This window comes from Peromyscus maniculatus, chromosome 21 (genome assembly GCF_049852395.1).
Source record: "Peromyscus maniculatus bairdii isolate BWxNUB_F1_BW_parent chromosome 21, HU_Pman_BW_mat_3.1, whole genome shotgun sequence".
In the NCBI taxonomy this organism is placed as follows: Eukaryota; Metazoa; Chordata; class Mammalia; order Rodentia; family Cricetidae; genus Peromyscus; species Peromyscus maniculatus.
In genome coordinates this window covers 2,023,970-2,048,945 of record NC_134872.1, presented here as the reverse complement: position 1 = coordinate 2,048,945, position 24,976 = coordinate 2,023,970, and the positions used below count along the sequence as shown (strand labels likewise).

At 49.0% G+C, this 24,976-nt stretch overlaps 2 protein-coding genes across 7 annotated transcripts; one reads left to right on the top strand and one right to left on the bottom strand.

The window, feature by feature from the left end:
• Positions 1 to 16: 16 nt before the first annotated feature.
• Ppp1r10 (protein phosphatase 1 regulatory subunit 10) lies at positions 17 to 23,653 on the top strand. Of its 3 annotated transcripts, none has more exons than XM_042265587.2 (20): positions 17 to 222; positions 7,018 to 7,542; positions 13,332 to 13,449; positions 14,176 to 14,262; positions 14,551 to 14,686; positions 17,054 to 17,105; positions 17,942 to 18,019; positions 18,145 to 18,318; positions 18,507 to 18,612; positions 18,694 to 18,806; positions 19,246 to 19,346; positions 19,545 to 19,692; positions 19,792 to 19,950; positions 20,048 to 20,294; positions 20,453 to 20,516; positions 20,600 to 20,794; positions 21,081 to 21,156; positions 21,394 to 21,507; positions 21,645 to 22,283; positions 22,551 to 23,653. In XM_042265587.2, exons 3-20 carry the CDS (start codon positions 13,343 to 13,345, stop codon positions 22,658 to 22,660), a joined length of 2,706 nt encoding a protein of 901 aa, XP_042121521.1. In that variant the 5' UTR covers positions 17 to 222; positions 7,018 to 7,542; positions 13,332 to 13,342; the 3' UTR covers positions 22,661 to 23,653. The 3 variants fall into 3 exon arrangements, with proteins under 3 accessions (XP_042121521.1, XP_015845908.1, XP_006997347.1); XM_015990422.2 differs by lacking the exon at positions 17 to 222 and adding an exon at positions 6,359 to 6,494; XM_006997285.4 differs by lacking the exon at positions 17 to 222 and adding an exon at positions 6,567 to 6,809.
• Mrps18b (mitochondrial ribosomal protein S18B) lies at positions 320 to 6,222 on the bottom strand. Of its 4 annotated transcripts, XM_076558131.1 has the most exons (8): positions 6,089 to 6,208; positions 5,558 to 5,678; positions 4,620 to 4,728; positions 4,416 to 4,513; positions 4,230 to 4,298; positions 2,770 to 2,836; positions 1,376 to 1,435; positions 320 to 868 (listed from the first exon to the last, which is right to left on the bottom strand). In XM_076558131.1, the coding sequence occupies exons 2-8, from the start codon at positions 5,603 to 5,605 to the stop codon at positions 579 to 581; spliced, it is 741 nt and encodes a 246-aa protein (XP_076414246.1). In that variant the 5' UTR covers positions 5,606 to 5,678; positions 6,089 to 6,208; the 3' UTR covers positions 320 to 578. The 4 variants fall into 4 exon arrangements, with proteins under 4 accessions (XP_076414246.1, XP_006997348.4, XP_076414247.1 ...); XM_006997286.4 differs by lacking the exon at positions 5,558 to 5,678 and having other exon boundaries at positions 6,089 to 6,222; XM_076558132.1 differs by lacking the exons at positions 5,558 to 5,678; positions 6,089 to 6,208 and adding an exon at positions 5,723 to 5,864.
• Positions 23,654 to 24,976: the final 1,323 nt, after the last annotated feature.

Below are 24,976 nucleotides of genomic sequence, written 5' to 3'. Positions count from 1 at the left end.
GGGACCGCCCCGCCCCCACAGCAGGGTTCAGCAGCCTGGGAGACCCCATTCTTCTGGCCAATCCGGAGGTCCCCCAGCAACAGGACTCCTCCTGAAGGTCTGTGCCCTGTAGTGCCATGGCGACCAAGCACTTCTCACCAGGGCCTCACAGTGAACAGCCGAGGGGACCCACAAGACAGAATGGCCTTTATACACCCTTTCCTTGCTGGAGTTGCAGGCAGGGTGAGTTAAGACTGGACACCTCCCACCTCACAGCAGCACCCCATCTCATACACTTCACCCCCATGTTCTGCAGAGTCAGCGCAAAGGAAACCAGGGACAGAGAGAGACAGCTTTATTGTAGAAGAGCTGGGCCACAGGTTTAAAACAGGGACTCAGTATCCAGGACACACACAAGTGAGGAGTCTCCTGTTCATGTCGGACCCCTCCAGTCAGTTTCCCATGTGCATCTAGACCTCTCTCCTCAACCTCAGATGGGTCTGTCTTCTTCAGCAATCACCTGCTCTTCAGGGTCGTCACTGTCCCCAAACAGACTCGTTTCAGAACACATGACATCACATAACCCTAGTTCACAGGTTCTAAGCACTCTGGGAGCCCGTCTGCTCAGGGGAGGCTTCTGCTGGTGGTGTACTGGGCACCTCAGGCATCGACTCAGGTGGGGGGCCACTTTCTTCGAGGAGGTTTCCTTGATAGAGGCGGCGAAGGCGGGACAGTTCTCTCTCTGGTGGCTGCTGCCAGCTGTACCACGGGTACCAAGGCTGGCCTGACAGTAACGTGGGGGCCGGCGGGGTGACACTGACAGCCCCATGGACAGCGCTGAAGTCAGCGTCTCGGGGCTCAACCTGGGGAACGTAGTGACTGAGGAGCCCTAAGGGATGAAAGGAAATAACGAGGATGAGGAAGTGAGGAAAGGCAGTTGAGATCAAAGACAAAGAGAGATACTACCAGAACAAACACACACAAAGGCACTGCAGATGGAGGGGCCAGTCAGGACCACCAGGCCTTTTCAGCAGGCCACACACTGTACCCCAGCCAAGGAGACAGAACAGGAAGGGTCCTGCCCGGGCTCTCCCCTGCAAAGCTGCATTCCGTCAATGTCTACACTGCCGAGGGCACAACACAAAACACAAGACTGTCAAGATTCAGGAGGCAGAGTACAGGGAGGAAAGAAACGTCTCTTCCTTCGTGTTTCAAACAGCGTCTCAGTATGTAGTGCTAGTAGCCTGAAATGTGCAGCTGGGACTACAGACTCCAGCACCACACCCAATTCAGAAGAAACCAGGAGTACGTTCTCAGAGACAGAGCACACAAGCACCTTCCAGTCCAAGTCACTTTGCCACACCTAAGAAAACCTTGCCTCCTTGCTCTCACTTACCACACTCCCTGGCTTTCTGGATGGCCTGGGTCAGCTTCTTATGCTGCCTCATACAGACCCCTACAGAGAGAAAAATTAACTCAGAGCACATCCCCCAAAGTAGAGTTAGCAAGAGTCTTCTATACAGAGACAGCTAGCTCATCATGGAGGAGCTGGCTTTACTTAATGACCTCTGCCCCCGACCTTCCCACACAGCCAGTTCCCATCTGCCCCATCTGTAGCCGCCTGAGAGCTAGAGGAGGACCTCAGATGACTAGCCACTAGAGATGTCACTGAGTGATAAAGTCTGCAGATGGGCCTGAAGAGATTCAATGGGCAAGTGCAGGCAGGGCTGACTTGTACAATCCAGAGAAAGATCCCATAAGGGAAGAAGTGACTTCAAATTAGGGAATGTGATAAGGATAGCAGTAATTAGCGGGCGGCGGCGGCGGCGGCAGCGGCACATGCCTTTAATCCCAGCACTGGGAGGCAGAGTCAAGTGGATCTCTGTGAGTTCGAGGCCAGCCTGGACTACAGAGCAAGATCCAGGACAGAAAGCAAAATTACACAGAGAAACCCTGTCTTGAAAAACAAACAAAACAACAACAAAAATAGCAGTAATTATCATATTTCCATTCTGGAGATTGATAGTAAAAGCCTCCTCACAAAAGGAACTTATCGCCGGGCGGTGGTGGCACACGCCTTTAATCCCAGCACTCTGGGAGGCAGAGCCAGGGGGATCTCTGTGAGGCCAGCCTGGGCTACCATGTGAGTTCCAGGAAAGGAGCAAAGCTACACAGAGAAACACTGTCTCGAAAAACCAATAAATAAATAAGCAAACAAACAAAAGGAACTTATCACAGGCTTATGTTCCTCCCCATACATAGTGAGTTCAGGTTATTCTTGCTCTTTAGGTCCTTCTGTCTCTGTCTATGATATATGACATTCAGCTTGGCTAGCAGATGTAGACCATATGAAAAACTGGACATGGCCACAGGCCACCAAAGGTAAAAAGTAGAGATAGTCCTGAATTGTTAAACTTAGTTGTTTTTCTTGTTCTTTTTGGGTTTTTTGTTTGCTTTGTATTTTTTTTTTTTAAAGACAGGTTCTCTCTATGTAGTTCTGGCTGCCTTGGAACTCACTCTGTAGACCAGGCCAGCCTCAAATTTACCGAGATCCACCTGCCTCTGCCTCCCCAGTGCTAGGATTAAAGGCGTGCACCACCGCCAGACTCAAAGCACATTTAGACAGTGGCTTACTGAGAGGCTCACCTTAGTCTTTTGTGTACATGCAACTGCTTTAGCCTAATGAGTATCCTCATGAAAGTCTCCAAAAGCTTCAATCACACTTCTGGGTGCTGTACATAGGAGCAATCAAATATCTACCAGCGGTATTAACAGCAATGCCAAGCTAACCTGTATATGGGGCGTGGAAGATCATACCAGTGTGGGCGCAAACAAACTGTTCCAAGAGTTTCACATTCTGCAGGAAAGAGATAAACAAATGTGTCAAGAGGTGGTCAAGACCTCTGGAGGCTGAGTGTAGACACCTTATACATCTACACTGCCCGTTGTGGTGGCATACCCCAGTAGAACATGAAGAAAAGGCAAACACAGAAGGATGATGAGTTTGAGGCCAGCCTGGGCTACATCTGGTTGTAGTAATCCCAGCACTTAGGAGGCAGAAGCAAAGCGGATCTCTGTGAGTTCAAGGCCAGTCTGGTCTACAGAGCGAGATCCAGGACAGGCTCCAAAGCTACACAGCGAAACCCTGTCTTAAACAAACAAAAAACCCCAAAACAGACAAAAAAGAAGCAAACTCCATCATTTTAAAGGCTTTTGTGGGGGGAAGGATCTATTCTACTCTGTAGCTCCTTTCATATCTGTCATCTAGGCCCAGGTCCCAGCATCTCACTGAACACTGGGAGGAGAAGGAAATAACTAAGCAAGGTGGTAATTGCAGAACTCAGTCTGCAGAGACAGGAGGACAGTGAGCTAAGGTCAGCTTGAACTACAGAAACAGATCCTTTCTCATAAGAGGAAAAGGAGGCCAGGCGGTAGTGGCACACGCCTTTAATCCCAGCACTTGGGAGGCAGAGGCAGGCGGATCTCTGTGAGTTCGAGGCCAGCCTGGGCTACCAAGTGAGCTCCAGGAAAGGCGCAAAGCTACAAAGAGAAACCCTGTCTCGAAAAACCAAAAAAAAAAAAAAAAAAAGAAAGAAAAACAAAACAAAATAAGAGGAAAAGGAGGAAAGCTCCTGCCCCCCAAAACAAGGCAATATATTTGCTAATATTTGTAATACGTAGATAATAAATAGGGTTCTTTCCCTTGAATTCCTCCTGTCTTTGGACATTTTTCCTTCATAAATCCCCCCACCCCCCAAGATCTCACAGAGATCCACCTAGCTCTGCCTCCCGAGTGCTGGGATCAAAGGCGTGCACCACCACCACCACCACCACCACCACCACCACCACCACCACCACCACCACCACCGCTGCCGCCGCCCAGGCGTGTCTTTTTTTTGTTTGTTTTTCAAGACAGGTTTCTCCTTGTAGTCCATACTGTTCTCAAACTCATAAATCTCCTTGCCTCTGCCTGCTAAGTGCTGGGATTAAAGGCCTGCACCATTGAGTCCAGCTCAAATATGTGTTTTCCATACTTGGAATTTAGACTACAAATTTTAAGAGAATGAACTAACCCTTTGCACTAAAATCCATAGTAGAGGGTTAAACCCGGAAAGAGGATGTTTTCATATTGGCAGTCATTGGGACTGTGTAGGTATAGGGATACGAAAGAGTGTGAGACACCTCTGATGATCTCTTTAGCACTGCAGAGAGGACCCAAATCCTAACTACAGATAAAAGAGTCTGCTTACCCTAAAGTCAACATGCAACTTGTGATCCCGGCAGATAGGACAAGGATTTCCAGCAACTTTATTTTTACGCTGTAGAGAAGAAACCGGTCGTTAAAGATACAAAACACAGTCACAAAAAGGACCGATGCTGCCTTCCCCATGGCCTCCTCTTCACATCCCATCAAGATGAAAACCTTAAAAACTTACAATACATGTCTTTCGGGTACGCTGTGGGGGTACACCACCCTTGTGATTGCGGCGGTAGTCGGCCCAAATGGGGCGAGAACCATAGCGGTTCTGGTACTCTGAAAATAAAGGCCAGATGAGTTTATTTGTGATGGAGGTGGCAGGGATCTTCTCCAGCTACTTACTTCTGGCCCCATCTTCCTTGCTTCCCCCCATCTGGGGTACCTTCTGAATCCAGGTATTTCCACGGCTCATTCTCATAAGGGGAAATGGGAAGTGAGGACGGAGAACCTTCCTCAGGAGGACCTTTGGTGCAAAGAGTCCGGAGGGGAACCTAAAAAGAAAAGTAAAATGAGAATGAGTTTCAAGAAAAGGATGCAATTATTTGGTTTATTATACTCTGGGGAGAGAGGTGGAATGTGTGTCCAAAATATCAGAATAATTCAGCAGGAAGAGACATGAAAGTAGCATTTCTTCGGGGGGGGGGGTGGGGGGTGGGGGTGGGGTGGGGTGTGTGTGTGTGTGTGTGTGTGTGTGTGTGTGTGTGTGTGCGTGTGCGTGTGCGTGCGCGCGCCTTTAATCCCAGCACTCAGGTGGCATAGGTGGCCAGATCTCTGTTGAGTTCAAGGCCAGCCTGGGCTACAGAGTGAGTCCCATGAAAGGTGCCAAAGCTACACAGAAAAACCCTGTCTCAAAAAAACAAACAAAAAATGTCAACCACTCTATCTAGCTCTGATCAGATCCTATTGAATGAGACAACCAGGTAAAGGATTAGGATGTTAGTGTAATGTAACAATTTACAAAAACTTGGCAAACAAAGTTCTGTGCTTGATGGGCATTAGTGGGATCTGGTGGAAAAGAGAAATATGTCTAACCCTTTGAAAATAATGGAAATGGGATTTATGGAACGCAGGGGATGCATGAGACAAGGGACAAAAACAAAGACACTGAGCTGACCAGTTTCATAAAATGCTGCAGGTCAGCATTCCATGGGGCAAAACAAAATTTGAGTGCTAACGCCAGCTTCCAAGCCATCAAGCCTGTTATTACTTCGGTTGTGGCCCCTGTCACCACTCTTTAATCCCACTTCAGGGAGTGTCGCCGAGACAAGCCTTCAAGCTAACTCTCCCTGCCCTGCCACGAAACTCCAGGGTGGTGAGTACCTGAGGCGAGAGGGTGACTTCAGTCCAGGGAGCAGAATTAAAGCTCATGCATCCTCTGATAAGAAACTGACGTTAGCAAGTGGAGCAGGGAGTGGGTGGATCATGCCTGTAATACCATAGCCTGGGAGGTGAAGGCGGAAAGATCAGGACTTCAAGGTCACTTACGAGGTCAACCTGGGCTGCATGAGACCGTCTCTGCCACAGGGGCATTTAGAAAAGTTACAACTGGGATCCATTAATACAAGGACATTGACTCCAACTCCAGATTCAACCACATAGTTAGAGTTAGGGGCGCATGTCTAGAGGAGGCGTCCACCAGCCCCTGCCTCGAGGCACCAGGAGAAGACAAGGGCACGTACTCTGGCTTGCCCTAATGCTCAGTGTGAGAACACGCGCGCCGTGGGGCCAGAGGGTGGTGCACGACCAAGACGTAAACACGGGGGCAGAGTGTGACCCTCGACCCCTGGCAGCGGAGCGAGGGTCGAACGTATAGACACCATGGGGATGCAGAGACAGCCCCCCAGGTGTTACCTGAACGCCATAGGAGCTTCGCAAGAGGTTAGGGAACCGGCTCAGAAGCGTGCGCGGCAAGGAGGCCGCCATCTTGACGCACGCCGGACGTACGGCCGGCCGGCAGGGGAAGCGACCGCGCATGTTCGGGACACTGGCTGGGGCGGGGCCAAGGCCTCGCCTCGCAATGCGGAAGGCGGATGTTCGCGTGCGTGCGGACGGAAGCGTCAAAGGGCGGGTCCCGCAGCGAGGAGCGAATTTAAGCTGCGTCACAATCGAACTAGCCTCCAAAATTGCTTTTTTCCTGGACGAGTCGCCGTGACTCCTAGGCTGCATAGCTAGTGTAGGACACTAGAGCAGTTTTGAGTGCGCTTTGGCCCGGACTGGCCTCACTGCGCATGCGCCGGGTCGTTTCGACCAACCCGGGGTGAGCGTCCCCGGCCGGGGCGGAAGTGGTGGCGGCGGCGGAGCGGGCGGTGCCGGACGCGGCGATCACGCGCTGGCGCGGAGGGGCTCGGGAGGAGACGGAAGTGGGGGACGAGGGCAGGGGCGCCCCGAAGGCGGAGGGCGGGCGTCCAATCCGCGGGCGGCCCGGCCCGCTCGTCGGCCAATCGGCCTTCGCCTCGCGCACAATGTCTCGTGACGGGGGCGTTTCTCCATCACGTTAGGGTGCGTTGGGCGGTGGTCGGGTATAAAAGACTCCGCCCGGGCGGGCGGCCGCCATTCTGGGGTTCGTTTAGAGGTAAGTTTGGGTGCTCCGTCGCCCGGACGGTAACGTTTGGCCGGGAGCGGGCGGTCCGGGCAGCGGGGCGCGGGACGGGTGCATTGGGCAGCCACGGGGTGCCCAGCGCGGCTGCCGTGTTCGGGGGTAACAGGCGAGGGCGCGCGGGGGTGTTGGAAGGCGACCCGTACTGATTACAGCTTTCTCCTTTGTGTTCTTTCTACCCCAGGTTGAATTTTCTCGGAGAAAGACAGGCCGGCCATCAGGAAAACAAACAAGCCTCAGCAACATCTAAGCCCTTGAAAGGATCCTGAGAGAGGGGGGACAGGGAAAAGAGCAGCCACCAGCCCAACCACTTGTGTCTTCTACCCCTCCCCACCTATCTTGCCCACCCCACCAGCCCACGCTGCTTGGGACTTGAAATCTGTGGCCGAAGGACCGTCACCACATAACTTCAAAAATAATCAACCACCCTCCCCACCCAAACCCACCCAATCTCACTCATCCAGCATTTCCTTTTTGGAATCCACTCAGGATTTTTTTTTTCAACGAACCCCCCCTCCCTCAATGGAGTTGGGTGGGGGGAATGTGAATACTGAGTTGGTCTTTACTTTTTTAAGAGACTTTTTGATCCAATGAGGCCCCCCAAGTAATTGAGTTTGGGTCTTGGTTGGTTGTTTTATTTTTTTTCCTCCAAAATTTTACCCCTCCCTCCCCTGAGCCCGAGGTGCTGACGTCGCAAAAAAATTGGATAGTAAGTGTCGAATTTTCAAAAACCAGCCTTGCAACAAGAAATCAACGTTTCCCGTTGTGAAACCAAAAATAATGAGAGGAAGAAATGAGACCATAGAACAAATGTAGAATACTGGAGAAGGACCGATCGGGTCTCTTAAATCTCCATTAAAAAGGTCCTGTGGGTCTAAACAGTCTTTGTTCTCTCTCCCCTACCACCTGCCTCTTCCCTGCTGTGGAGCAGGCAAGGAGAGGGTGCAGGGAGGGCCAGCAAGTGAGGATATTGACGGTTAACCCTTGATAATCCAGCAAATTTCCAGACTGCCAAAGCATAAGCCTTTGCTATTATAAGGAGGAATGGTTACCTTCCTCTGGTTAGCAGTCTTCAAAAGGGTTAATGAGCTCACATACAAAAGATGGTGGATCTTGTGGCCCAGAAGTCCCACTTCTTTGTGTGTGAGACAAGCAGAGCGCCTTTCAATTTGCCAGATTAATAAGCAATCTGTACATAAAGATTGCAGGGTAAGGAGATGGGCAGAGAGAAGTATTAGCTGGCTGTGTCTTTAAAGTGATTGTTAAATCCTCTCAATTTTAATGTAATTTGCTTGGGATATATTGTGTGGTTAAAATAGGTGGCAATCTAGGAATAAAGATTGCAAGACACTTAAATTTAGGGCAAAATATAATCTTAGTAACAAGTACATACAATATAACATTTGGGGAGGTAAAGAATGTCTTGTAATTGTTTCAGATTGCATAGGTTATTTAAAGGCAAAAGTGATTAACATTTTAACTTGATACTTTTTAGTGGTTGGATACAGTTAAGAGGGTGGAAAGGTTGGGAAATGTGAACTCAGGAGTATAATTTTAAAAGCCATTAGTGCAATTGAATGCTAGCTTTCTAGAAGATTTGTGTCGTTAAAAGAGTTTTTTTCTTCCCTGCTTCAAATATGGCGACTTTTCCTTGTCCTTTTGTCTTCCAAGCGGCGTTGCAGGTTGTGTCTTGACCCATTTTTCTCCTGTCCTCCCGCCTCAACCCTGTTTGTTGAGGGGTCCAAATCCTCCCCCATTCCGGTTATGGGGAGGATTGGGGTGGTCGGCGGTAGCAAATTGAACTTCAGTTACAAATTCAAATTCTTAACCCGCAGAAAATTGTATATTAATTGATTTTATTTTCAGTAAGCTCTTAAACTGAATTAAAATAGGTCAGGGGTGGTGGTGGAGGGATGACTTTTTTTCTTTCTATTTCTTTATTACTTAGTTCTTTATAGTGTAAGTAAAGCTACCGGCAGCTGTGGATGGCTTTTTAAATTTTGAGTCGTCCTCTCTATAACAAAATGGCGTCCCTCTCCTTTGTTTTTCTCTTTTTGCCAGTCAGCTTAGGGCTGCCCTAGAAACTTGGTCAAGGGGGAGGAGCCACTTTGAAAGGTGATGTAATCAGCTTGCTTCCTCTGGTAACTCCACCCCCAAGCAGATGCTTTCTCTCCCTGTGCAGAGAGCTGCCTGGGAGAATAGCTTTCCGTTTCTTTTATCTTTTATGAAGCATCTTACAGGGATAAAAGCTTAATGAAAACAGGAATGCAGGCTGTCCCAATCGTGTAGTTCTAGTTTATGTGTTTAACGGTCAGCCCGATGCGTTTATTCCCACCTTCCACTCATCACAAGCTTGGACATGCACCCTGCTTCAGTTGACAGGTGTGAAAAACTAAACCCCAACTGTGCGTTAGGTTTGGGAGATTGGGGCAAGACACAGGGTTTGTAACTTGAGTAGACAATTGGGCCTAATGAAGCTGAAATGTGCCATTCTGCTCAGGACGGGTCCTTGTACTTCCAAATGTCGTTGCTCTGTAACAGTCTTGGGGGAGGGTTGGTGCTTGTAGGACTTTCTTATGAATCATCCTTATTCTCACCTCTCAGTTTGGGGATAAACTCTTTGTGCTCAGTGCCATCACCCTCTGCCGTTGCTTAGTTCCTGTATGTTGGCACTAGGATGAGAAGTGAATCTTTAGGAAAGGAGGCTGCAGGTGTAAACTCGAGGCAGGGGGATTCAAGCTACGGTTTCTGGTAAGCAAAACATTTCTGGTATTACATTTCACAACCTTTCTTTTTTCCAAAGAGCCACCTTTTTGAATTTCTTTTTCCTTCCTTCCTAAAAAGAAATTCCTTTAAAGCATTGAGACGAGAATGTGCTCTTCATTCTGCCTGGTCAGTGCTGTGGCACTTGGTGCATGTTAAAGCCACACCCTCGAGGGTGGTGTTGGGTGTCTGGTTCTTACCTCTTTTTCAAGTCACAGTCTTCGACAGTTTCTTCTTCTACTTTTCATTTTTGTATTTAAAGTTCTGCATTGAAGTGTGGAGTTTCTAGGCAGAGTGTACAAGCCTTTGGACCTGTTCTGTGGTGACTTTGGGTGCAACAGGGCTCATTTTCTGCTGGCTGTGGATTCTCATTATTACTTGGACTTCTGATTGAATGGGAGGGCCTCTTCCACATGTCTATTTACCACACGTCTTTTTTATCTTTTGAGCAGTTTGCCAGGTGCCTCTGCAGCATACCTACCTTGGGAGCTGAGCATTCCACCCACTGGGGTTCCTGATCTCTAGTGAGCAGGGGATTAGTAAAGAAGACCTTCCTTGCATGGGACATGAAAAGCAAGGCTTTCTAGGGAACCTTGGAGAGCCTGATTCTCATGGCGCGGCCAGAGCTCTATTTGGGGGTCTTTCCTTGAGGGTCAGGGTGGTGGACATAATTTTACATCTTACTGAAAGCCAAATAGTCTTCCCGGGAGCAAGATTACCTGATTTTCAAAATAACGATGAGGGAGGAGTAGGGCCTTACCATGCAAAGGTACAGAAGCTGTGAATCCCCTGAGACAGTCCATTCCACTATTGGGTCAGACCAGGAAGCTCTTGAGATGCTGGGGGAAGAGCGAGGCATTTTGCATCAGGAGGTGCTCAGGCCCCAGCAAAGAAGAGCTGGCACTTCTGTCCTCTTGTCAGAAGACCTTTGTAAGGCCCCCTGGCTTGCATGGACCTAAACTGATTGAGGACTCAGTAGTGGTGGTAGATGTTTAGTGACTAGCCAGGCTAGATGCTTTTCCACCATTTTAAACCAAATAACCCTCAAGTCAAATTCACTTTGCAGTCAGGGTTAGGAATTTGGTATCTCTATTAAGAACCGTAGAACATTCCCAGAGTTTAGAAGGTGGAGGCACACTGCAGGCTTCCTTCCTTTGTCTCCTTTTGTCTGTGGGCTTCAAGGAGACTAGCAATTGGTTGAAAAAACAAAAACATGACCTGAGTTCTTTATGGTTACAGTTTCCTCGGCTTCAAACTCCAGAACAGAGTGGGGAATACTTGGGCACTGTCCCTGCCCACTGGTCAATGCAGCTTCAGGCCTTCATCATAGACCTGCTCCAAGCATGATGGATTCTTCCTTTGTTCCCACTGGAAGACCTTATAGCTTGCCTGTGAAAATGGGGACCTAGATTGTAAGGCATTTGGGAATAATAAGGAATAAAGACCACTGAAGAAAAGGCACTGAGAAAATTTACATTTTACTATGAGGAGACAAATTCAGTCATCCAAATATAAGTAACAGTGAGAAATAACATGCATCTTAATATGCCTGTTTTGTCTCCCAGCTTCCTTGACTATTGTGCTTTTATATTTATATAGATGGGCATTTTAAAATACCTAGGGCCCATTTCCATCACAGGGCACTAGACAGCTTTGTACTCATTGGTCCAGTTTCTGTAAAGGTGGCTGTCCTCTGTCTTGTATGACAATTGAATGAAGGAACATTTGAGTTAGGCTTATTAGTTCCTAGATAGAGATACAAAGGAGATAATGTTCAGCTCTGGGTTTCAGTCAGCTCTGTTCAGAGGGACTGGAATGAAGTAATGTTTAATTCAAGGCTTGTCAAATTGCATACCTTGTCATTTGGGGTTCTATAGGCTTATGTATGTATAAAAGATTTTTAAATTTCTTAGTCTAGATTGCTTATATGTATTATTACTTTGGGCCCATTCATTCCTTTTTCAGTCTTAACAGATGGGAAATCTGTTACTAGACCGGAAGCTTCCACAAATCACAGCTGTCTTAGACACAGGAGATGTCCTCTCTGCTGTGCACAGATAGCCACACATCATTGAATTTGTCCCCTAAATTGTAAACGTTTCCAGTGTTCTTGAATGTTTTCCTCCTCTGACCTCACATTCCAGGGTATTGGGCAATAGCAATTAACAAGTTTTGCTGAATGCTTAGCATTTCTTCCCTGCATCTCTCCCTGTGTTCAGCTGCAGGCTTCAGCCTCCAGAGCAGACTACTGCTACCCTTCCATTCCCTGGGCTGATTTCCTGCTGCTGTTGCTGCTGCCTTGGGTTATTAGGAAGTCTACATTTAAAAGTGATTATTTATATATATATATATAAATAATCACTTTTAAATATATAAATATATATATAAAAACTAAATTTTTATCTTGTTCTGTCTGGAGGATCACTCTTGTCTTTGACAGCCTCTTTGCTGAGGTTAAACGTGTCTAAGCCAGGAAAATAGTCACACTTTCTACATATCTTTATTTCCTGGTTTGAGAACAAACAACTTATATTGCAAGAATCCTGTTTTCTTTAGGAAATGCAATTTTTTTTTTTTTTTTTTGTTAAAGACTGGTTGGTATTCACCCTTGTGGGGCTGCCTCTGCTGTTTCTGTGATGGGAAAGATGCGTGGGGGCCTTTGCCTCTTTCCTACTCACACTGGCCTGGCCACCTCACTGCTGATGAGGAGGTTTATGTTTTTGGTCCTCGGAAGCTAGTGGTGATAGAGTTGTGGCTGAAACTCTCAATTAGAACCATATCAGCCCTAATTATCTCTCTGGAATTCTGGCCTAGGAATAGCTTCTTTTCCCTGGAAGGAGTGTAGCTTTTAACTCTTTCTTTCCCAGCCCAGTTTGAAGTGGTATCCACTTTGTCAGCTTCAGTACTTCTTTGGTTCCCAGTTTCTGGTTCTTGCTGTGGGCTTTTCTTGGGAGTCTTGGACAGTGGTGAATTTTGAGGGCAGGAGAGGGTCAGGTTTGCATCTTTGCTTTTGAAACCACGAGCCAAGCTTCTCTTAAACTTTGGAACAATAAAAGCTTGTTTGGTGTTTGTTCAGTTAGTAACGTTACTGAGGGCTGATGGGAGCCTGCCTGCTCTCCTTTTTAGTCATTTGTTTCTGAAAGCTGCTGAGCTCCCTGGTGTTTTCTCCATCATCCACTTTAGCTGACACGTTCTGCCATTTGTGATTATGACTTCAACAGCCAAGATAAAAGGGAATTGATTTTTGGGGAGAGGATGATTGATTCTTGAAAATGTTTACCCAGATACCCAGGGTTGGCTCAGTTACTTTAGGAAGCTACAGCTGTGTCTGTGTCCTGGCCACCCCCCACCCCCAATCAAAATTAGCAGCAGCTAACTGGAGACAGGACCTTCTTACAAGCAAGAAGAATTGAGCATCTTATCATGGGTCCTAGCCCTGATACACTCTTGTGAAGTGTAACTGTCCTGGAAAGGGTTTAACTGGGAATGAGAGGTAGGCTGCCCGGGCCTTCACTCGAGTTACCTTTCAGGTCCATCCTGCATTAACCCCACACTTAAGTTGCCAAGGCTGTTTTGTGAGCACAGACTTGATTTTACTGACCTAGAGAATAGTACAGTTGAACATAGATTAATTAGTCACTGTCTTAGATGTGCCAGTGGGAATTATCAGTTAGTGGGGCTGTCTTTGCTACCATTCATCATGTGGGTTGTTTTCTTTTTTTCCTTTTACCTCAGAAACCACCATCATGGGTTCTGGTCCCATAGACCCCAAAGAACTTCTCAAGGGCCTGGATAGCTTCCTTACTCGGGACGGAGAAGTGAAGAGTGTGGACGGAATTTCCAAGATCTTCAGGTAAGTTTGTGCTCTTGTGAGGGTCCTAGGCAGAAGAGAGGACTACTTGTGGCTGAGTTTAGATGAGTAAGAGAAGAGTAAATGGGAAGGAAGAAGCCATGTGCAGGCAGATTGTGACAAGAGAAAAGTGATCTCCTGGCTACTGGCTGGGATTTGGTTCATAATCCCAAGAGAGTCGTGGCATGCAAGCATGATGGGATGCAAGCCGGGGAACTTAGAGGAAGAGTTAGGATGGGAGGTAAAGAGGGGACCTATAACAGAACTCTTGCTTGTGTTTTGGGTCATGTTGTGCCTATCCCAAACGTCTTTTTCCTTCAGAGATCTTAGGCTTTCCTGAGAAAAGGAAACAGCTAAGCCAGTGTGATTACAAGGGGAAATGTGTGAGCCCTGACCCCACCTGGAGGCAGTTGTGTCTGTGTTAGGACAGGAGGGTGCTCTCCCGGGTGGCTCTGCTGCCTTCCATGCTCCCCTAGGTTTCCATGAGACTGTAGATTCATTCCATAGTCCTGGAAGACTGGTGACCACCTCTGGAGCAAAGAATGTCATCAAGGGGCTCCAGGACTCCCAGGACTGGAGTCCTCTGCTATAAGACGTTAGCTGTCATAGTGTGCCTCATGCCTGTCATCCTGGCACTGAGGAGCAGAGGCTAGCCTGGGCAGTGACTCTGAAATGTCAATTCTGATAGCAAATGCTCTGCTCCATGTCTAACTTGACTCTTGTTTCTAGTCTGATGAAGGAAGCGCGAAAGATGGTGAGTCGATGCACGTACTTGAACATCATCCTGCAGACCCGGGCCCCAGAAGTGCTGGTCAAGTAAGTGGGACGGGGGAAGGGAAGGCATGGGGTTTCTGGGTCACTGGGCATGTGAGCTTGCTAGTTGTAAAACTAGGAAGGGCGCCCTGTGGTGGCGGCACACGCCTTTAATCCCAACACTCTGGGAGGCAGAGCCAGGCAGATCTCTGTGAGTTCAAGGCCAGCCTGGTCTACAGAGTGAGATCTAAGACAGGCACCAAAACTACACAGAGAAACCCTGTCTCAAAACAAACAAACAAAAACAAAAACTAGGAAGGGCTTAACAGATTCTGATCCCCCTGCCTGCAGGTTTATTGATGTTGGTGGCTACAAGCTTCTGAACAACTGGCTAACATATTCAAAGACAACCAACAACGTTCCTCTCCTACAGCAGATTCTGCTGACCCTGCAGCACCTCCCGCTTACTGTGGACCATCTCAAGCAGGTACCTCCACACTTCCTTTCTGGGTTAGCCTGACTGATGAGAACCACTCCAGTTCTGATGGGTGGCAGTCTGGAATTTATGAGGTAGATTGGCAGAGGAAAATGGGAATTTGGAGTTGGAATACTCGATGTGGATTTATTTCCTTTATCAGGCATATGACGTAGAACACTTTGTATATCTGAGCCTCAGTTTTCCATCTCTAAAGTGGGGACACACTGGCCTGTGACTGGGTCTAGTCTAGCACTCTGCCAACTGAGCTGTGTCTCCAGCCACTCTAACTGGGTCTTTTTTCTTTTCCTTTTTTTTAAAGACTGATTTTATTTGAATTACAAGAATGTACACATTTTTCTATTGTATCCAGATACCCATTTGGCCCATACATGAAACTGAGTTTTGTGAATGCTTAAAGTATGTAAACATGACCTACAACATTGCTTCTGTGTTTGAAAAGTCAAGAAAGCAGCTTCATGGAACAGGCAAACAGAGTGTGGCAGCAGAGCACTGCTCTGGATTTAAGTAAAAACCCGCAGCACTGAACACAAGCTTCTTGAATGGCAGATGTTCCCCAATCTTTTTTTGGTTTTTCGAGACAGGGTTTCTCTGTAGCTTTGGAGCCTGTCCTGAACTAGCTCTGTAGCCCAGGCTGGCCTCGAACTCACAGAGATCCACCTGCCTCTGCCTCCCGAGTGCTGGGATTAAAGGCGTGGGCCACCACCGCCCGGCCCCCATTCTTTTTTAAAAGATTCAGCAGTACAACGGTATTTGAGATACACAGAATCTGTTTTCAAATACTGAATTCTGCGACCTTACTGGGCATCTAAAGATTTTTTTCTGCATCCTCCTGGTCATTCTTACTTTCTATTAATTTTTGTTGCAATTTAAGTTTGCAAGTTGTTTCACTACTCAACCAAAATTCTTTTTTTTTTTTTTTTTTTTTTTGGTTTTTTGAGACAGGGTTTCTCTGTGTAGCTTTGCGCCTTTCCTGGGACTCACTTGGTAGCCCAGGCTGGCCTTGAACTCACAGAGATCCGCCTCCTCTGCCTCCCGAGTGCTGGGATTAAATGTGTGCGCCACCACCGCCCGGCTCAACCAAAATTCTTATTCACATCTCTTAAACATAAGGAACAGTTCTTCAACCTCTATAGGGCAGTGGGATAAACATCTCAGGTACGACTCAGGTACCTGTAGAAGACAATTTACTGTCTAGTGATTTTCTTAAAAAAATAAATAAATAAACACAGAAACATGTCTCGTTTTTTTACTATTATTTGCACGTATGTTACAGTAATAGTGTAAGTTCTCTTTATAGCCAATTTTCCATAAATAATAAATTACCAAAAGTAATGGTATTTTCTAAGTTTTCAAAGTGATCCTTAGATTTTTATATCATTTAGTAGAAAAATAATGAGGCAACCACATTTATTAATTTAGGCAATGTTTACCAATAAAAATATAGAAATAATTTAAATTTACATAAAACAATATACGAACACAGTCAAAATCCACAATTACACTCATAAAAAAGTCTAAACACCATCTTCAGAACAAGCATTTTCTGTACAGGATTTACAGCCATCTAAGCACATCCTAAGTCTTCAGTGTGCTACAGAGTTCAGAGGCTCTGCTCGGATGTTCCCCCAAGTCGAGTGCAGAGTCTTTCACTTTTTTTTTTTTTTTTTTTTTTTTTTTGGTTTTTCGAGACAGGGTTTCTCTGTGTAGCTTTGTGCCTTTCCTGGATCTCGCTCTGTAGACCAGGCTGGCCTCGAACTCACAGAGATCTGCCTGGCTCTGCCTCCCGAGTGCTGGGATTAAAGGTGTGTGCCACCACCGCCCGGCACAGTCTGTCTCTTCAATTTCTCCAATGACTACCACATTGTCACCTCTCACGATGTATGATCCTAATGTGACTTGTTCTCTCCTTGTGAAGAGCTGAACACCCTCTCATGGCTTTCATCCAAAATCAAATTAATGATCTGGTCAAAACCTTTTAGTGTTTCCACACTCATTCTCCCATCAGAAGTGATAACACAATGGTTCGGTTGATGTAGTTCTCCAAGGCAGACGTCATGCTGCTGGGCCCTAACTGGGTCCTTTTAGGATTAAGTAAGAATGTGTCTATAACTGGGCATGGTGGCTCACCCCTTTAATTCCCAGTACTTGGGAGGCAGAGGTATGTGGATCTCTGTGAGTTTCAGGCCACCCAGGGTTATAAAGAAAGGCCCTTTCTTAAATCAGTTTAAAAAAAAAAAAAAGAGTCTCCAGGTTTTGGAGGATAAAGTAGGCCAGTGCTGCCGAGGTGTTTGGTTAGCACTGAGTGGGCCCTTTGTTTCCTGGCGTTTACCTCTCTGCCATCTCCTTCTCTTACAGAACAACACAGCAAAACTAGTGAAGCAGCTGAGCAAGTCGAGTGAGGATGAAGGTGGGTGCCAGGGCCCTTCCTGGACCGTCGCGGCCTTCGCTCTTGTTTCCTTTATGGGTTCTTTTATTCCTGTCTTTCCTCACTCCCTTTTTCTATTTCTTTTTGAGAGACAGGGTCTCTCTATATAGACCTTGGTGTCCTGGAACTCACTCTGTAGACCAGGCTGGCTTCAAACTCTGAGGTGCGCCATCACCGCCCAGCTTTGTTTTGTTTTTGAGAAACAAGGTCTTACTATATCCCTAGCTAGGCTGGTACTCTATGTAGACCAGGCTGGCTTCAAACTCTGAGATCCTCTTGCCTCTGCCTTGACTTCCAAGTTGGAGTCAAAGGTGCAGCATGCCCAGCTCCAAACAGGTTTTGAGATCTTCCTGCCCTGTGAGTGCCGTGAGACAGAAGCCGCAGCGTGTGGCTGTTACAGAAAGACAGGTTCATAGTGTGTGGCCATCTTGCTAAGTGAGTCCGCGTGATTGCAGAAGATGAGTGCCAAAGAAGAGCCCCAGGGACGGCCACAGGAAGTTCTCAGGGTCGGAACTAGTCTCCTCCCTAGATTCTTAGGCATCTTTTTTCTCTATATAAACTGCTTCCTAACACATAAATGGGCTGCTGGAGTGCTCTCAGTCCACCTTCTTACTGTTGACTGAAGTCATTGCCCCCAACAGGAGCAGTCAGGGGAAAAGGCCACCTCAGAGGTTTCTTAATTTTCCTACTTCAAGATGTTATAGTCTTAAGACAGATTTAACAACTTTTTTTTTTTTTTAAAGCCTCCTATTTTCTGTTACTGGAAATATTATTGAATTACTACTAAATAAGTACTTTTTTCCCTTTCTTACCTACAGAGCTCCGGAAATTGGCTTCAGTCCTTGTCAGCGACTGGATGGCTGTCATCCGCTCCCAAAGCAGTACCCAGCCTGCAGGTAAGCTCCCCTGGCCCTTTACCCTGTCTGTCAGCCTGCAGCTCTTGGGGTCCCGGCTCGTTCTTCACCTCTGGCAGTCTTCTCTTGTCTAATGAACTCCTACCTGCTTTGTTTTTCCATAACAGAGAAAGAGAAAAAGAAGCGGAAAGAAGAGGGGAAAAGCCGAACTACGCTTCCTGAGCGACCTTTGACTGAGGTGAAGGCTGAGACCCGGGCTGAGGAGGTCCCAGAGAAGAAGAAGGAGAAGCCCAAGTCACTGCGGACCACGGCACCAAGTCACGCCAAGTTCCGTTCCACTGGTAAGGCCGTTGGCTGGCTTTGCAGGGCTATCGATATACACAGCCAGTGGTTTGTGATTTCAAACTCTGAGGAAGAAAGGCTGAAGGAGAAGCTGGGGGCATGTATTCAAGGCTGGACCATCTAGGGGTGGTGATAGGCAGGGTCAGTGAGGGTCAGATTGAACTGCCATCGACATGTTTCTCCCCAGGACTAGAGCTGGACACCCCATCTTTGGTGCCTGTGAAGAAGAACTCGAGCACTGTGGTGGTGTCCGACAAGTACAATCTGAAGCCCATCCCCCTCAAGCGGCAGAGGTAAGAGCACTGGTGTGGGTTTCTAAGGGGGCTTTGGAGAGGAGGAGAGGTTGGGGAGTGTTGACCGTTCCTTTTTTGCAGTGCCACGGCTGCTCCAGGAGATGCTGCCCCCCCTGCGGAGAAGAAGTACAAGCCCCTCAACACAACCCCCAATGCCACCAAAGAAATCAAAGTGAAGATCATCCCACCACAGCGTGAGTCCTCTTGGAGTGCCCTCAGCACAGAGAACGCTCTTCGGGGTGGGGGAATTCTGTGCCCTTCAACAGTTTCCTTTGCTTTGCCTTTAATGTCTTGGCATCCTAGAATTTTTGTACTTCTGGAATTCCCTTCTGTGAGAGTCATGTTAGATAGGTGACAAGCTGTGCCCTCTCAAGTGATAACCGTATCAGCTGTCTCCTTCATGGCCGAACCGTCTGGTGTTTTCAGCAGCTTGCTTAATGAATATGCATCCTAGAATTATGATCAAAGTCATGGCTGCCAAAAGAAAGATGGAATAATGGGGTTTCCCGTGTGAACCTTGCTTCCTGGTCCCCTCAGGCAGGGACCCCACTGGCCCACCTTTATTTTCTGCCTGGACTCTGCAGGAATAGAATTGTGAAGGAGGTTCATTCACGCCACTCTTTCCTTCTGTAGCTATGGAAGGCCTGGGTTTTCTGGACGCTCTCAATTCAGCCCCTGTCCCAGGCATCAAAATTAAGAAGAAGAAGAAGGTTCTGTCCCCTACCGCTGCCAAGGTATGAGCCCTGGAAGTGAATTTTGGTGACCGGGTGTGTGGGGTGCAGAAGGCAGGGCACCATACCAGGAGCAGTTGTGGGTGACCTCAGGAGTACATTCTGGTGTTACGCGAGGTGGGACCATCAGGCATCTAGGGTCCTGGATTCGCTGCCCTGGGTGTCCTGTAAGTTCATTGGATGCTTTCTCTTTGGTAACAGCCCAGCCCCTTTGAAGGGAAAACAAGCACTGAGCCAAGCACGGCCAAGCCTTCCTCCCCAGAGCCAGCACCCCCTGCTGAGCCCATGGACACGGACCGCCCCGGCACCCCGGTGCCGCCTGTTGAAGTCCCAGAGCTCATGGATGCAGGTAGCTACCCTGCCTGGATTTGGGCCTTTTCTGAAAGGCTGCGGCTTGGGCTGGATCTTTGCTTGCTACAGCCTCTTCTGAAATCTGTCTTGATTTCAGCCTCTTCGGAGCCAGGAGCTCTGGATGTCAAGCCTGTGGAGAGCCCTGGTGATCCTAACCAGCTGACTCGGAAGGGCAGAAAGAGGAAAACTGTGACGTGGCCTGAAGAGGGCAAGCTGAGAGAATATTTCTACTTTGAACTGGATGAAACTGAACGAGGTGCGATGCGAGGTCCCTGTGGTCCCTGGGTCGGTCCTAGAGTGTGAGCACAGGCAGTCTCACTCACTTGTTCTCCTGGCCTCTGCCTCCCTTGCAGTGAATGTGAACAAGATCAAAGACTTTGGTGAGGCAGCTAAGCGTGAGATATTGTCAGACCGACATGCTTTTGAGACAGCCCGGCGACTAAGCCACGACAACATGGAGGAGAAAGTGCCCTGGGTGTGTCCTCGGCCCCTGGCTCTGCCCTCACCTCTTGTCATCCCCGGAAGCAATAGCCAGGAGCGATATATCCAGGCTGAGCGGGAAAAGGGCATCCTTCAGGAGCTCTTCCTGAACAAGGAGAGGTGAGCATAGGTGTTAGTGCCGGAGGTGTGGGACGCCTGTACTGTGGAACGTGATGTGGGTCCCATGATGACTTAGGGAGGCACTAGAAAGAACTTCAGGGGACTGAATTAATGTGGTTGTGTTCCTTTTCTCTCCTCACCTGTGGTGTTCCTGACAGTCCTCACGAGCCTGACCCTGAGCCCTATGAGCCCATCCCCCCGAAGCTCATCCCCTTGGATGAGGTGAGTCTTTGGACACTGGTGTGTGGAACCTCAGAATATCTGTGTTGTTTTCCACAGCCCTGATTGTTTCCTTCTGTTCTCAGGAGTGTTCCATGGAGGAGGCACCGTATGTCGAGACCCTGGAGCCTGGAGGGTCTGGTGGCTCCCCTGATGGGGCAGGAGGCTCCAAGCTGCCTCCAGTTCTGGCCAATCTTATGGGAAGCATGGGAGCTGGGAAGAGTCCCCAGGGCCCTGGAGGAGGAGGCATCAATGTCCAGGAGATCCTCACCTCCATCATGGTACGTGAGCCCTCTTCCTCAAGTGAGCCTCCCCACGCTGTCTTCAGATTCTGTCTTCCACTCTTCACCCTAGTTTTTAGTGTTTGCATGTTTGTGTTTGTTTTTTCCATTGAAGGTGGTGTTGGGTTTCAGTTTTGCACAAAGGCCTCACTGTGTAGCCCAGGCTGGTCTGGGACTCAGCCTGTGCCTGTGCCCAGCTTCTCCCCGTTCTCGGCCTTCCAGTTCCATGTAAGCTCTTCTTTCTCCTGGCCGGCACTCTCTTAACTGTCGCTTTACTTGCTCACAGGGCAGTCCAAACAGCCACCCTTCGGAGGAACTGCTGAAACAGCCAGACTACTCAGACAAGCTCAAGCAGATGTTGGGTAATCCTCAGAGCCAGCCACAGGGGCCTGGGGAGGATGCCCTGTAGCAGAGGGGGGCCGGGGTTCCCAGATGCTGAAGAGCATGGGACTGTTGCCACTGGGAAGAAGTGGGAGGGGAAAACTGGACAGAAAGCATGGCTCTGCCAGGTTGGTCTGAGATCAGTTGGGCACACTTGGGTGGGAAGCCATGCCATTCTTAGAACCCTCTTTGTGACTGACTCCTGTTTTCCTTTACAGTACCACACGGACTCCTAGGACCTGGTCCTGTAGCCAATGGCTTCCCACCAGGAGGCCCTGGGGGCCCCAAGGGTATGCAGCATTTCCCACCTGGCCCTGGAGGACCTATGCCGGGTAGGTGAGAGGGACTCAGTGAGCTTACTGCTTTGTTCCGACAGCCCGGGGCAGCTGAGGGTGGGCGGGGTCCAGTTAGAGGGGGCAGTGGCAGAATGGAACAGATGACTGATTGATTCCCCTCCTTTCTCTAACAGGTCCCCATGGAGGCCCTGGTGGACCAGTGGGTCCACGTCTCCTGGGTCCCCCACCCCCTCCTCGGGGAGGTGATCCCTTCTGGGATGGCCCAGGCGATCCCATGCGAGGTGGCCCAATGCGTGGGGGTCCAGGACCTGGTCCTGGGCCATACCACAGAGGCCGAGGAGGTCGTGGAGGAAATGAGCCACCACCACCCCCTCCATTCCGAGGAGCCAGAGGAGGTCGTTCTGGAGGAGGCCCCCCAAATGGCCGAGGGGGTCCTGGTGGAGGAGGCATGGTTGGAGGTGGTGGGCATCGCCCACATGAAGGCCCTGGTGGGAGCATGGGCAGCAGCAGTGGGCATCGCCCCCATGAAGGCCCTGGTGGAGGAATGGGCAGTGGACATCGATCCCATGAAGGACCTGGAATGGGCAGTGGACATCGATCCCATGAAGGCCCTGGAGGAGGAATGGGTTCTGGTGGTGGACATCGTCCCCATGAAGGCCCTGGACACGGACCCCATGGCCACCGGCCACATGATGTCCCTAGTCATCGAGGCCATGACCATCGAGGGCCACCACCTCATGAGCACCGTGGTCATGATGGCCATGGGGGAGGCGGTCACCGAGGGCATGATGGAGGCCACAGTCACGGAGGAGGTGAGGACACTTCTCTTCCCACATATACGTGGATTTTAGTGTCCCACACCAGATTTGGGGGAGTTGGGAGAGGTAGAAAGAACATGAGGTTCCATCTCTTTGCCTTCTCTGTAAGCAAGGAAGGCAGTTTTTACTACCCCCTATCCTGACTCAGATCCCCCAAGTACGGTGTCTCTGCAGACGCCCCAGTTGCTCAGGACTGGGGTGGGAGGGTGGGTGGTGATGGATCTCAGCTGTTTTCTAACCTTTGTGCCGTCTTTCCAACAGATATGTCAAACCGCCCCGTGTGTCGACATTTCATGATGAAGGGCAACTGCCGCTATGAGAACAACTGTGCCTTCTATCACCCGGGGGTCAATGGTCCCCCACTGCCATAGGCCTGCCTCCCCACCCACACCCTGTGGACTGCAGCCTTGCTCCTTCCACTCAGTTATGGCTTCTGTGAGGCTCACTTCCCCTTTCCCCAGCTGATGAGGAGCCGGCCCCCTCAGTTCCCACCTGGCTGGGTTCCTGGGGGTTCCTGATCACTGGTGCGCATTGATGTACATATCCCTCCAGTTGGAGAGGAGAGACTGGACTCTGCTGGACTGCCGAGACTGCTGGCTTCACTTTGTGAGGAGGTCTGCCCTGTGTCCCAAACCCCTTTCAGTATTAGCCCCGGTGCCTGAGAACCTAAAGCTGGGCACCCCGGAGACTCTGCTCTCCACTTGCACACGGAACTGAGTTGGTCAGCTGCACTTAGGAAACCATCCAAGCCAAGCTCGTTATCCTCACAGGGTGAGGGGTGGTGAGGGGTACCATATATCCCGTTGCACTGGGGCTCAGGCTGGTGGAATGTGTTCTGGAACTGCTCCCTCTTGTGCCCCACATGGGCCCACTGTTGAGTCCTTTCTCAAGGAAGACTGCAACCGTTAGTACCCAAGTCCTTGTGGGTCTGCTAGGTTCAGTGATGGCACACTCATATCTGCATCCAGTTAAAAGTTGTAGCTGGCAGAGGGAGGTCTGCCGTGTTAGGCCTCTCTTGCCTACAGCCGTTTTAGAGACTCCATTAAACACTTCCGTGAGACCAGCTTCCATCAACTTCAACCGGGTACACCGGGCCTGACGCACTACATGCACTGCCTTTGGGAGTGGGCTTGCTCCTTCCCCACGTGGAACCCTGTCAGTGTGAGGCGTCCTGGGTAGACGCAGGGCCCTCCCAGTCCTTTCCTTCCCCTGTCTTGGTATCAGTTGTTTTCTATGAAAACAGTGGGTTGGTTTTGTGCAGGGTCTTGGGTTAGAACCACAATGGATTTGAGGAGTTTTTTCTTTTGATTTTGTATATTTTGTACATTAATAATAAACAGTGGAAAGAGAAGCAGCTTATTTAACCCCTGGTGTGTTAGACTCTTGCTTCCCTCCCCTTCCCCCTCCTCGGGATTTTTGAGACAGGGTTTCTCTGTGTTACAGTTCCGGCTGTCTTGGAACTCACTTTGTAGATCTGGCTGGCCTCAAATTCAGAGTGCCTCCAGAGTGCTGGAATTAAAGGTGTGAGCCACCACTGCCCAGTGACTCCTGCTTCTTTTAATAAAAGCCGGGACTGGAGAGTGGGCTTGGCTGAGAGCACCTGTAGAGGACCAGGGTTCAATTCCCAGCACCCATGTGATGGCTTACAACCATCCTAACTCCAGTTCTGGGGAAATGTGTGTGCTTGGCTAGTTTTATGTCAACTTGACACAAGCTAGAGTCATCAGAGAGGAGGAAGCCTCAATTGAGGAAATGCCTCCATATGATCAAGCTGGCCGGTGGTGGTGGTGGTGGTGGTGGTGGTGGTGGTGCACACCTTTATTTGCAGAGGCAGAGGCAGAGGCAGGCAGAGTTCGAGGCCAGCCTGGTCTACAGAGTGAGTTCCAGGACAGCCAGGACTACGCAGAAACCCTGTCTTGGGAGGTAAAATTCAAGCTGTAGGCAAGCCTGTTAGGGCAATTTTGTCTTGTCTTTCTTTCTTCTTTTTTTTTTTTTTTTTTTTTTTTGAGACAGGGTTTCTTTTGTGTAGTTTTGGTGCCTGTCCTGGATCTTGTTCTGTAGACCAGGCTGGCCTCGAACTCAGAGCTCCGCCTGCCTCTGCCTCCCGAGTGCTGGGATTAAAGGCGTGCTCCTCCACCACTACCACCCAGCGGGACATTTTCTTAATTAGTGATTGCTAGGCCATTGTTGCCTTCCCTTGGCTGGTCCTGGGTTCTATATGAAAGTAGGCTGAATGTCAGGTGTGCTTTAATACCAGTACTCTGGAGGCAGAGGCAGGTGGATCTCTGAATTTGAGGCCACCCTGGTCTACAAAGAGTTCCAGGACAGTTACACAAGGAAACCCCGCCTTGGTGAGGTAGGGAGAAGGGGTCAGGATGAGCAAGCCAGAAATCAGCCCTCCCCATGTGTCCGCTCCTGCCTCCAGGTTTCCGCCCTGTTTGAGTTCCTTCAGTGATGGACTAGGTGTGGAAGTGTAAGCCAAATAAACCCTTTCCTCCTCAAGTGTCTTTAGTCATGGTGTTTCACCACAGCAATAGAAACGATGTAACCCTCTTCTGACCTCCACGGGTACCAGCATATGTGTGATGCACATATTTACAAGGAGGCAAATCAGCCATATGCATAAAATCTAAAAGAAGAAAAAGTTGCTAAGCCTGAGCTCCATATGGCAGAAGCAGAGAATGGCT

Coding starts and splice junctions, on each gene's coding strand:
- Mrps18b (XM_006997286.4), bottom strand. CDS start 6,211: ATGCGCGGTCGCTTCCCCTGCCGGCCGGCCGTACGTCCGGCGTGCGTC. Junction 4,514..4,619: donor GAAATACCTGGATTCAGAAG/GTACCCCAGATG, acceptor CTTTATTTTCAG/AGTACCAGAACCGCTATGGT. Junction 2,837..4,229: donor AGTTGCATGTTGACTTTAGG/GTAAGCAGACTC, acceptor TCTTTCCTGCAG/AATGTGAAACTCTTGGAACA.
- Ppp1r10 (XM_042265587.2), top strand. CDS start 13,343: ATGGGTTCTGGTCCCATAGACCCCAAAGAACTTCTCAAGGGCCTGGAT. Junction 18,020..18,144: donor AAGCAGTACCCAGCCTGCAG/GTAAGCTCCCCT, acceptor TTTCCATAACAG/AGAAAGAGAAAAAGAAGCGG. Junction 18,613..18,693: donor ATCCCCCTCAAGCGGCAGAG/GTAAGAGCACTG, acceptor CCTTTTTTGCAG/TGCCACGGCTGCTCCAGGAG.